General features: G+C 45.3%; 1 protein-coding gene across 2 annotated transcripts in view; it reads left to right on the top strand.

Moving 5' to 3' along the window:
• The first annotated feature begins 259 nt into the window (after positions 1–259).
• Positions 260–12,994, top strand: part of LOC144152806 (scm-like with four MBT domains protein 2) — a 56,604-nt gene continuing 43,869 nt past the window's right edge. Inside the window, exons 1-5 of one of the 2 annotated variants that reach the window (XM_077684270.1) lie at positions 260–395; positions 4,061–4,156; positions 4,770–4,858; positions 5,944–6,229; positions 11,125–11,213. In XM_077684270.1, the coding sequence (XP_077540396.1) occupies positions 4,072–4,156; positions 4,770–4,858; positions 5,944–6,229; positions 11,125–11,213 (549 nt within the window). In that variant the 5' untranslated portion in view covers positions 260–395; positions 4,061–4,071. The remainder of the gene's footprint in view (positions 396–4,060; positions 4,157–4,769; positions 4,859–5,943; positions 6,230–11,124; positions 11,214–12,994) is intronic. The other variant, XM_077684271.1, reaches the window with a different exon arrangement.

Here is a 12,994-nt window from a genome sequence, read left to right on the forward strand (position 1 = left end):
CTCTGTTGAGGTCACATGCACATACCCGGGATTAAAGCCCCTTGAGCTAAAGCAGATGAAGGGACTTTACCCGGGATGAGACTCAACCGTAACCAATGCATATACATGTATAAAGCATTTGAACCCACGAATAAATAATTTAAAGTGTTTTACGATTAAAACGCATGAAAAACATCTGTTAACACGATTTTCAAGGTAGAAGAACAGCAAGCACCTACAAATACTTTCGGTTTCGGTTTGGACGTTCAAATATCATCACCGGGGCTCCAGATGGCGAGATGGCACTGCCGCTGGCGCCGCTGCGGCAGCCGCCGATTCGCGTGAAGGCGACTGACCAAGGCAGCCGACAGCGAGTGGTTGTATCGTTACTAAACTTTTCTGCAGGAGAGCGCCCGGTGAGTATGTTTTCCCTAATTGCTCATTAACCGAGTAGCAGACCGTCAACGGCAACGGATTGTTTAATTAAAGATTATTTACCAAGCGCCTACCCATCTTGACTCGTCAGCTGCTCCGAAGGCCCGTTGAACCGTTCGTCGCTGCATATTTTACAGCTCACCCGCTCCGCTGCGCGATGCGTAAAATGTTTCAAAAGTTCCACTCTAAAATTTCTGCTTTCCCGATAAACCTCTAGAGTTGGTCTCATTTAAACTAGGGTGCGTGCGTTATCGCTCATGGGGAAATAGTTGTTCTCCCCCAGTTAACTCTGCCGGAGTTTTAATTGCTTAAGTTGTTCTGCGCCGCGCAGTATCGCCACCTGATTGTTTCGAAGTGTAAAAGTGACGCACTACGGATATCGTTAAAAAGCTATTGGTTTTGATCTCGGAGAGCAGCATTAATTACTGAGACGTAAACGGGTGTAATTTTCTTTTGCCCCCACACCGACAGTCACCGGCCGTGCAGCGGAAAATAAAAATAAAAAAAGAGGAAAGCGATTCTTAGTTTGCTGCCTCACGGAATTGAATTGTTCCTTTGACACATTTATGGCGAGCGACGATTGATCACAATGCCAGCACTCCTTCGTTCCGTTTTCACTTGTTCCTCTTTTTCGACACGCGTATCATTTTCTCTCTGTTTTCGCAACCATTACCCATCCCGTCATCAACCTGATGAGCTCGCGAAGCGCCCGTGCGCACGCACTTTATCTTTTGTGTCGTGAAATCGGGCAAATTCTAGAATGTACCTCATCATTCGTTTTTGATTTGTTAAGACCCGATTGGGTGGGCGAGGGAAAACAGCTGTAGCGATAAAAACAACTAAGAACACACAACTGCACGAACGCGTACGAGAAAATAGTGCGCCTGTGCTAGCAGTGTATGGGCGGTGGCGATGCGTACAAGTAACATGAACATTGTGCTAATTTTACTTGTTTAATCAAACCCTCATTGTAAAATCAGAGGCTTGAATCTGCGACCGTGAATCCGGTGGCGGCTTACTGCGCTGCTAGCTTGGACCTCACAATAGCCTCCAATGCGCGTACGCCATATTGCGCGGAATTAACCCGGCATATTTTTTTTTGTGCTTTGATGCTTCTTTTTCATGGGAACCCGGGGTGAGGGGCAGGCAATGTTTTCAAATTTCAACTGATGTACACGACAAATCCCCATTGACCTTGAACTTGAAATTTCGGTTTATACGCGTTTATTCCACCTGGCCATTAAAAAAAAATGTTGCTTATAATTTAAATGCGCTCAAAGTGGACTGTGCATTCTAGATGCGGCAATTTGTATATTTAGTTGGGAGCGAAGGGCTCATTGAGGAAATAATAATAAAAAAAAAAGGCTGGCAGTCTACAATGCCGAGGGAGGCGTAGGAGAATGATTAGGTTTTTCTCTTTTACTGCGACTAGTGAAGCTAACATTCTAAATTCATATAAGAAAGACATTGCAAACCCGCGTCCAGGGTATAAACTTAAGCCACATCTCGTGGTTGGTAAAGCATCCAAGATCTAATCAGAAAAAAAAATATTTATATATATAAAAGCATTTTTTAATTAATTTTAGGCCGAGGGAGTGGCCTTCGTCAGGTCTAGTCCCTCAGCCGCGTAGCTTTTTTTTTTCTTGTCATGCGTTGAAAAGTTTCTAATTTTTATTTTTTCATAACGTCAGCAGCAGCAGTTGTCTGCCAGTTGGCGGCTCTACTCTCTTTGCTGGCACAACACAATCTTCTTTGTTTGTTTTAGGCGTCATTAATGGAGCAAGTTTTGAAAGAACTCTCTCGACACCGCATTAACTTGCGCTGCACATACTTTCCTTAATTGCGTCTGGTTCTGCCCATCAAAGCCAGTTATGCGGGGAGAGGAGAGAAGTGTCTTTAACTTATTTTTTCGTTCCGGGTGAAGAGGGAGAGAGAGAGAAAAATTACCACAGCCATGCTGTCACACCTCAAAGAAATCAAAGCCCCTTTTTTTAAGAGAATTGGTTAAAACTGAAGCTGTCTCCTATTCAACCCGAGTCAAAATCCAAAATCCAAACTGTTCCAACCGCATCTGAATGGTGCAAGCGGATAGATGTCAGCTTCATAACGTGAGAGGCCCAGGTTTGATTACGATCATGGGAAGCATTTTTAAAGACGATAGTCTTTTTTTGGGCTACTTATATATAAGTGCAGAAATTTTGGTCCGTCTGTCTGTTTGTCTGTGACTCGATTCAGCCACCTGGCCAAAGTGAAACTGAATCTGCGCAATGGCCAAATCTAAACGTCTAAGTCAGGTGGCAGTGTTCATAGTTGTCAACATTATTGAACCAGAACAAGACATTGCACAAATATAAGGCACAAAATCAGCGCGCAAGTGATATTTGCAGTGTTCCCTTTTTAAAAAATTCATGGATGCTTGGTTTTTGCGATATCAAATGAAATACTACATCAACTGCGGAAAATTGCCGCCTGTAGTTACCTGCACCACTATAGCTCCTGGCGGAATTTTAAGAAATAAACGACAATAGTAATGAAAGGTTCCCCTAGACAGGTTTCACATTCCGCTTGGAACGCTCGTGGAGTAGGGCAGTGTGGTTCTATAAACGTTGTAGGGGGTGCCTCGAATCGCGCGTGTCGCCGCTGTATGGCACCGCTGTCATCAGGGCACCCGGCCTGGAGCAATGAAACGCGGTAAATTGAAATAGACTTGAGCAAACTTGTAGCGTGCCATCTTGGGAGGGACGAGACGGGAGAGGAACAGCATGAGGTGAGCGGGAAAGAGAAGGGAGGCATTTACATGGCAGGGGTGCCAGTTGACTATCATCTTTCGTTGACATTTGCAACAAAAGGAGCAGATACACAGCCATTTTTTTCTTGAGCCACTTGACGTGCTGTTGTGAAAACCCATCTGTGTATAAGCTGCTTTCCTGGAGTGTGTTATGGGCATAATTCGGATTTCGGACCTTGACTTTGGACTTTGACGACATCAGCTTTCGTGCGGGGAAAGCTTTGCATTTCGACCATTTTTCACTTGACCCGCAACCATCATCACCCTCAGGGAAAGTTTGCTTTCCTGCAGTGTGTTTTGGTGGGAATGGTCGCCATCAGTGAGGCAAAGAAATCTTTGCTTTAAAATATTCACCATCATCATGGCCGGCCTATTATCTACGCCCACCGCAGGACAAAGGGCAGGGCCAATTATCCCGGTCCTGCGCCAAGTGCGACCAATTTATCCCCGCAAACTTCTCGACCTCATCGGCCCATCTAACTTTCTGCCGCCCCCTACCACGTTTGCCTTCTCTAGGGATCAACTCTGTTGCCCTTAATGAGCAACGGTTATCTTGCCTTCGGATTACATAACCCGCCCACGCCCATTTCTTCTTCTTAATTTCTACTAATACGCTTTTAACACGTGCTTGTTTCCTGACCCACTCCACTCTCTTCTTGTCCCTTAATGTTACACCTATCATCTTCCGTTCCATTGCTTGTTGAGTATGTAGTTAGGGGTAAACCCAAACTCCTAGTACCACCTTTGGTGGAGCAGTTGGAATGCTGCGGGTTTTCAGGGAGACTTCTCCCTTGGATTTTGGATTGGCTCGGCTGCCGGCTTTGCTGGTCATCGTTTTGACATTTCGTCCCCATGCAGGTGCGGCAGCTATGAGTGGCAAGGCAGCAATGCCTGGCTCACCCAGGAAGGAGGGCAGCCCCCACAAGAGGCCGAGTCTCACGGGCGGTGGCACCGGTGAGTGCGTGAATGCCCTGCGCTCTTCATCCTCGTCAACCTTCTCACCCACAGGCTTATAGAAAGGCTCGATAGAAGTGACAGGGTAAAGAGGAGTCCAAAAGTATGTCTGGAAGTAAAAAATGTGCACAAAAAGATTGCAGACAATAGGAAAGTTGGCTTCTTTGCACAGTTTGCTCATGGTTTTTTTGTAAATTAATCAGGTATGAAAGCGCGAAAATTATGTGAGTGCAAGTTTTATGCTCTAGGCACGGTGCTACATACCCTATTCTCTTTTCACTAGATGACAGTTGCCCTTGTCAGATCACACTACAATGACAAGTGATGGTATTCTGCAATCATCCCACTATCTTCCTAATTTCGTTCTACTTTGATCTCCCACTCTTGCCTTTCGATTGAAAAGTGTTTTTTTCGTCTTCAGAGTCGGGAAAAATCGCTCGGAATTCTCACTTTTTTTCTTGTTTGTTTTGGTACTGCATTTTCTACCACAGCCACCAGCACTGGATAAAAAATTACACTGTTTTGAGCGATTCCGAACTGATGACCGAATGGTCCAAAGGTTTCCAGATGTGCCCTTGAGTTCTCCCTGTGTTTGTGCCGTCCTTTGACCCAGCAGAAGAGGATGGGGAACCGGATTTCCACTGGGACGACTACATGGAGTGCACCCAGAGTGAACCCGTGCCAGCAACTGCCTTTGCTCACGTGAGTTGGCTGACAATCCACTTTGGTTGCCACACCGGTTCCGTCTTGTTTAAAGGGGCCATAAAGACAACATGCAGCTTTGCTCAGTTTGGAAAAAGTAGCCTTTGGTGACTCACCCAGCTCCATTTTTAAGCTACAAAAGACTTCTTCTAAAACCGGAAAACTGCGAGAAATGTTGAACCACTTTCAAATTTTGCACTGCCGTGGTGTATAATGGGCAGGAAGGACGTAATATAGGGCAGCACTAAAAACATAGTTATCAATGTGTTAGCTGCGTGTTTGCATTCAAGTGAGGTGATCAAACGGAACCAGGGGCCCCAGTACAATCGGCCAGTCATGTTACTTGGCAGTGGCTTATGTCGGCTATTGTCAATCACTCAGACAAGACTCTCTGACGCCATAGAGGCTGTGTTTCAATTCGCGGACAGCACGGTAGACAGCTTACGAAGCAGTCTAATTAGACGTCCTAAAGGAATGAGAATTGAAACTGCGCAGTGGTCACGAATGCAGCACCGACACAGACGACAGCCTCGTAGCAGACATATTGAGAAACGCAAGCCGCAGGTTGGGTAAATAATAATACCGTTATTATTACAAATATTACGTGATTTAAAAATTTAAATCGATTTCATTGTTAGTGGATTATACTAAATATTTCAATAAAAGAACAAGTGTTCTTGTTACAACATTAATACGCAAAGAGGTGGTGCTGGCATCCTTTATTAGTTTAGACAAGAAGGTAGCCTGCATCATTGCTGAGTTTGATGCTGTCTCCTCAAAGCAGTCTTCGTTGACTGCTTTGTTTGAATTGGAATGGGGCTTAACATGGCGGACAGTCCGCGAAGCCGACAACAAAGCCGTCTATAGGGTAAATTGGAATGCACCCAGAGAAATCGCCGGAAAGGGCGTGGGGCATTGGCACTGCTGCATTAATTTTCCCTAACATCTCAATTATTTGTTTGAAGTTTGCGATAAAGTTGGTACTATTGTTACCAGGACGAAGCAGTCTTGTTAAAAATGAACCAAACCTGCGTTTCCTCTTCATGGCTCCTTTAATTAAAGCTCCCCTGCCTGCTCGATGCCAGGTGGAGCACAGCTTGGAGAGCGGTCTGCGTCCCGGCATGAAGCTGGAGGTGCCGCTTGGCTCGGCCGACGGCGGCGGCAGTGGTACCAATGGGGGCACCGGTGGTGGTGGTGGCAGCGTGTACTGGCTGGCCTCGGTGGTGACCACGTGCGGCCCCCTGCTGTCCCTGCGGTACCTGGGCTATGGGGCCGACCGGTCGGCTGACTTTTGGTGCGACGTCGGGGCGAATGAAGTGCACCCGCTTGGATGGTGCGCACGCAACCACAAGCCACTCCGACCACCCCAGGGTGAGTGGCGGGTTTGTTCGTTAAAGCGAAAGATGGTGTCCTGTCAAAGAACTAACGCATTTTTCCATAGACCGGTTGGTCGACCGAAAAGCTCTGACAAGATCGCTGTACACACGGCGCGTATGTGAAAACTGGGCTTCCATCGTCTCAAAACGGTTACCTACTTGAAAATTATGAAAACGGGACAGTTTTAGATAAGACAATACACGCCTCGATCATGAAGGGGGAGTGCAACAGTATACCTTGATTTCATACACCATGTATGGGTACACACTTAGATCGTTTGTAGATGCGTTTACGTAGTGCATGAAAAATCAGCGCATGGCTATGTTTTGTGTTCGCGATTTGGGTCTTCGAAGGCTTGCTGGTCGATTGGCCGCACTTTTAACGAAAGCTTTTACATATTTCTGATGCACTTTTGATGTCAGGAAGCTTTAGCGCTTCTCTCAACTTTATTTTTGTGTACGCCTCGCAGGGTTAGTGAAGTTGCCATTTTTGCACGGATGGCATTGGATTGTAATGATAGCTGATATTGTAGGGGAATAGCAGCCACCACAGATATCAATCAAACCATCAATGCACTGGTCAGTAAATCAGTCAGTCAATCAATCAATTTTTTATTATTGCTGACACTGTGAGAATAAAATATCGTGTACTGGTTGTACCTCAGAATGAACGTCACTGCATTGTGATGGTTGGATCGGAGAGCGATGGCAGCCCCGAAAAATCAGTCACTCAATAAATTAATCAATCTTCTGGTAGTCCTGAAAGTTCAAGGCAAGAACAACATGTTGTGTACAGGGACCCCGAAACCGTAGCTACCAAATTGAATCAATTCATCTATTTGTTTTTCTATTTTCTTGATTTGGTTTGATTGTAGGGTTTAATGTGCCAACGCAACGCAGGCAATGAGGCGCGCCGTAGTGGAGTGCTCCGGATTAATTTTGACCACCTGGGGATCTTTAACATGTGCCAAAATCTCGTACACATGGGCGTGTTTGCTTTTCGCCTCCATCAGAAAAGCAGCCGCCGTGGCCGGCTCCATCTCTCGTTTTATTTTCCTGTAAATTACAGGCACTGTAGAGTACACCAAGGGTTTGTTGTCAAGCACAAGTTGTGACAGGCGTCCTTGTTTTAACAGTTACGGTAGTGGTGGTCCTTAGCAAAGCACACAAGAAGACTTAATATTGAAGGGAAAAAATTGTAGCAGGGGATACATAGTACTAATAGTTTGGTAGGGCACACAGAAAAAAAAGCAGCTGTGCTACTGTAGCATGGTTATTCGAGTTTACAGAAAAAAAAAAACATAAACTGTAGTTCTTGTAGTTTAATTGTCCTTTGTTATGTTTTACTGAAAACTGAGATGTCTGAAAAACAACATCTGTAAAAAAAATGTCAAACTGAATGAGTTATATGCTCAGGGTTTAGAGAAAAAAGCACGAAAACAAAAACAAAAAAGAAAACTATTCTGTGCCATATTTGTGCTTGTCATCCAGTGCACTGTGTGGAAGAAGGTATTCACCTTTCAACGTTATGACTTCTTTTGGTGTGGGTGTTTGTTCTTTCGTTTTTTCGCATTGTGTTCAATGTCATGACGGGATATGTCGTATCAGAAAAGGTGCTCAGATATTTGAAACTTTAAAGACTTCTCAAGTAAGGGCTTTCTGTTGAATTCTATTCTCAGCGATGTATTTACCTTTTGAAGTATTGGAATTTCGTCTAACATCTGAAGTTCAAAAAACGAAAATATTTGCACAGCTTGCACTAGTAACAGCAGAGGTGGCGGCCCCACCTAGCTTATTCTTGGGTCAGCTACGTTTATGCGTGGTTATGCTTGAAGACTCGGTCAAATTGTCTGCATGTTGTTTGCCCCCCAAAAAACACTGAACTAATGAATGGTCATTAAAGTATGTACTATGTAGACGAGCTTGTAAATCCAGATCTTCTCCAACTTGCTGACGTTTCGCCGCCGCTTCTTTGGCGCGGTATTCGGGGTCGGACCGAAGTCGTCACATCTGTTCTCAACGAGACCCTCCTCTCCCTCTTTTTCTGTCACCCGATCTCTTCGTCCATCGGAGACCCGGGTGTTGCACCCCACATGGATTTCCGAACTTGCCGCTGAACGTTCTCCATGACTAGCAGGCCCAGATCGTTTTATGCACAGGCTTTCACTGCTCTCCCCGAAGTGGATCGTGTAAAGCACGTTCTAGAACCGGCAGCAGGCAACTTCGCGAACTCGGCATCTGTAGCGCAAGCTTCCCTGTGCTCTTCACTTCAGGCGCGAACGCATGTGAATGGGCGACGAGAAGAGCATGTGAGAGATCGAACCACGAACGCTGGGCAGTGTTCTTGAAGGTCCCTCTGTGGCGGTGCGCACGATGACATCATAGCTAGGCAAGGCTTGGCTCCACCTATGCGGCTGGACAAAGGTCGTGCCGGGTGCCTCGCACCGGAGGAGTTTTTTTTTTTTGTATTTTTTTTTGCAAACGCCAATGAACAAAGCTCAACCTTTAACATCTCTTCTGATAAAACGACAGATGCAAGCTAGCTCATGCACTCAACATGCCAATTTTTCTACATCGGTTGTTGCATGCTTTCAGGCTTGTTTTTCTTGCATGACACTGATGCTGCGCAGGAAAGCCTAGCACGCAAGTGATTCATGCAAGATGATCCACGCATTCGCTGGAACTGCGTTGTTATTAAAGACGATAATCTTTCTTGGGCTACTTAAACCCAGAAATTTTGGTCTGTCTGTCTGTCTGTCTGTCTGTAACTCGATTCAGCCACCCGGCCAAAGTAAAATACTTACTGCGCAATAGTCTTATATACTCACAGCCAAATGTAAACGTCTAAGCCCGGTTTATATGTTCATACTTGTCATCTTTGGTGAACAAGAACAAGCCATTACGTAAATATAAGACAGGAAATTAGTACACAAGGGATATTTACAATGTTCCGTTATTAAAAAATTCCTGGGTGCTTGGTTTTTCGATAGCAAATGATATTATATATCTACTGCAGAAAACCGCCGCCTCCTGGCGGCATATGAAAAATCACGCGGCAACAGCAATGAAAGGTTCCACTAGCTAGGTTCCACGTTCTGCTTGGAACGCACGTGGAGCACGGCCACGCGTTCTAAAACCTTGTAGTCGACCGCCTCCACTCACGCGTGTCTCCGCCGTACTGCAGCGCTGGCATCGCGAACCCCGCCTGTAGCAATGGAACGCGGTAAATTCAAATCGCCTTGAGCAAACCTTTAGTGTGTTTACTTTGGGATGAGTGCGATGGAACAGGAACAGCATGAGAGGTGAGGGGAAAAGTGAAGGGAGGCATTTCCATGGCAAATGCCTACAAAGACTATCGTCTTTTGACGACATTTGCAAAAGGAGCAGATACGCAGCCAATTTTTTTTCTTTTGCAAGCTATGTCCAAATCCCTCCATACAGGTTCTGTCCGCCTCACAGTCAACATGATGGAGGGGCCTTATCCTTTTCCTTGTCATCTTTGAGAGAAGCGGAAGTACCGTATTTATTCGAATATAAGGCGCGATTTTTTCCAAAATGCGTAGTCTCAAAGTCATACCCCCCTAATATTCGAAGCTCAGTGTATATATATACATAAAACCTCGCCTTATATTCGAATAAATGCGGTACTTACGCTTCTCTCAAAGATGACAAGGAAAAGGATAAGGCCTCTCCATCATGTTCACTGTGAGGTGGACAAAACTAGTACGGAGGGATTTGGACATAGCTTGCGAAAGAAAATAGCAACGTAGTTCCATCTAATGCATGGATCATCTTGCCAAAATAGAGAAGTCGATGGCAGAAACGCTGGCTAAAAACCATACGGCAGCACACCCACTTCCATAGTTCAAAGATAAAGAGAAGAGTACGGCAGGTTGGTCCTACTCAACGTGGATGGCAGGGAAAAGTAAATCGAGGGACTTTAGGTGTGACCAGGTTTCTCATTGGATATCTAAACTGCGCCCTTGCCTTATAATTGAATACATACGGTGCCTGCAGGATATTGCTGCAAATGAATTCGCCGCTGCCACTGCTTACTTCCACAGCATCATTACTGCAGTGCGCCGGTACACGCATTGGGATTTTTCAATGAAGAAAGCCAGCATAGCCAGGCAAACAGCATTCGGAAAGCGCACAAGAGTACACGCATATATGTGCTCTCCATGGGGGTTTTTGCCGAATGCGGCAAAAACAAGAGGATGGAGGCAGAAGGGAGCAGGTTCTCCAAATCTGGTTGAAGCGGAACTACGCGGCGGTGGCTCTTTAAAGATTGTGGATTCTTAAAAAAAGCAGCTGTGGATGCGGCGGAGAAGCTTTAGTCACACCGGCAGCTACTAGCAGGCCCAGTTTATTTAACTTACTCCACTACTTGGAGGGATTACTCTATATTCCCATAATATCTTCGGAAAATTGCGTTCCTATGAAAAACGTTGGCAAAGTTTTTTATTCCATTGTTGTGCCATCTTGTCACAAACTTTTTATTTTCAATGCAATTTATTTTTGTAGCCGGGTAAATTTAAGTTCTTATAAAGCAATACATATTCGGTTCAGTTGGAAGTGAATTCGACCACTATTCATATTTGATTCAGAGTAAAAAACGTGACATTCGTTTATCTTTACATATCAGGCTTTGGGATTTTTTTGTCCACACGCGCAAACAAGTGAGACACGTCAGTGGCTGGCTGGTAAACAATCTTAGAAACAAACACCAACTCTGGTTGTCTCTTTAATATTATGCCGGTCAGCCTCGATTATCTTGCTTCAAAATTGCAAAATATCCCATTGAAGAAGCTGCCACTCTGTAGCTTGCAACCTGAGTGTTTAACTGTGCGCTGTTTCTCTTTTCTTGCTTGGTGCGTGCGTGACTGGCAGTCATCTTGGACAAGCACTTGGACTGGGAGAAGCTGCTGCACGATGAGCTCAAGAGTGCTGTCACAGTGCCAGCCTATGTCCTTGAGATGGTGAGCGTACAATCCAGTGTTCAATCCGTGTCAATCCAGACAACTTAATTAATCCGGACTTCATGAAAACAGGGAAATGCGGGACAAGGGGACTGGTGAAAATGATCGGCAATTCGAAGCGAGCTGGCAACTCGTACAAAGTGTTTAAGGGGGACACTGGTCTTAAAGCAACTTCTTTTAATTTTCAAGTAGACTTTGTGACACTTGTTAGTCTTGCTGCTTTTTCCCCACTGATTTCAAATATGCCATTATTTTTGAGTAGGTCAATTTGTGACTAAGATAATTAAAGATAGTCATTTTTTGAGGGACAATGGACAAAACAGTGTTGGTCATAAAACTGTAATCTTTATATTTTCCAGTACTATGAACCCTGGTGAGTGCAATATGAGAGCCGGTTTTTTGATGTACAGCTGATTAAACTATAATGGCATCAGTGGCAAGGAACCATTTTGAGTGCCCATTTCAGACACCAAAGTTGAATGAGCTGTACAATTAGTTCCAAGCGGTGCATCAAGAAACCGCTTCTCTTATTGCAATCACCACTGTTCATAGTATTGGAAAATGTAAAGATTGCAGTGCTATGACCAACACTATTTTGTCTATTGTTCCTCCAAAAATGCCTAATTATCTCTAATTATCTTGGGAACTACCGTAAAAACCCGCGTATAATACGAGGTTTTTTTCCAAATTTTACTACGTAAAATTTGTGCCTCGTATTATATGTGGATACCAAAGTTTTCAGCCGAAAACTTGAACTTTTGGTTGTGGTTTCAGCGGAGTGCGCCATCTTGCGATGGCGTTAGCTGGCTGCTGCTTCTCTCAGCCGGCGCCATTTTGATTGTTTTGACCACGCGAAGGATCGGCACGTTCACCGCAAGTCTATCACGATGTCGGGTGCACGAAGGCAGTATTCGGCTGCGATTAAAAGAAAAGTTATTTTATGTGCCGAGACCATGAGGAATTGCGCCGCAGGACGGCAGTTCGGCATCACCGAAGGCAGCATTCGCGGGTGGAGAAAGCAACTGGTGCTTGACTGGATAAAGTCTGTGTGGTGTCGGCGGCCTTTCGCTGCCACCTGGCCTGACGCCTTTCGCTGCCACCTGGCCGATTCCGTGAAGAAGTTGTTGCGCGAACCCCGCACAGCTGCAACCGCTAGACGTTTGCATCAAGAAGCCTTTCAAAGACAGCATCAGGTCCTGCTACCAAGACTGGATGAGGAGACCCGTAAGTGACAGCTACCGGGTGGCTGACGCGGGATTCTCCAGCGGTGCTTCGCGGTTGGATCGCGGATGCGTGGGCCAGCATCCCAGAGGAGCTCACCAGTCGCTCTTTTAAGAAATGCGGCATCTCGAACGCCCTTGATAGTGCTGAGGACCACAGAAACATTTCCGACAAGGCGACTTCAGGAGACAGCGGCAGCGAACCTGACGATGACTGAACGGACGTCGGGAGACAGTGCCAGCGAAAACTGAAAATGACTGAACGGTAACTGCAGTGCGAATAAATGTTTTCTGTGCTCTTTACCTCGCATTATATGCGGATGAAAACTTTTTTTCTGATTTTGGTGTCCCCGATTTACACCTCGTATTATACGCGGGTTCGTATTATACGCGGGTTTTTACGGTAATTGACCTACTCAAAAAATAAAGGCACATTTGAAATCAGTGGAGAAGTCTGAGAAGTTTCACAGAGTTTACTTAAAAATTAAAGGAAGCTGTTTTAAGAGCCGTGTCCCCCCTTAAAGGAGCCATGAAGAGAAAACACAAGTTTGGTTCATTCAA

This window comes from Haemaphysalis longicornis, unplaced genomic scaffold (genome assembly GCF_048455015.1).
Source record: "Haemaphysalis longicornis isolate Haplotype H1 unplaced genomic scaffold, Haemaphysalis longicornis Haplotype H1 scaffold_9, whole genome shotgun sequence".
Taxonomy (NCBI): Eukaryota; Metazoa; Arthropoda; class Arachnida; order Ixodida; family Ixodidae; genus Haemaphysalis; species Haemaphysalis longicornis.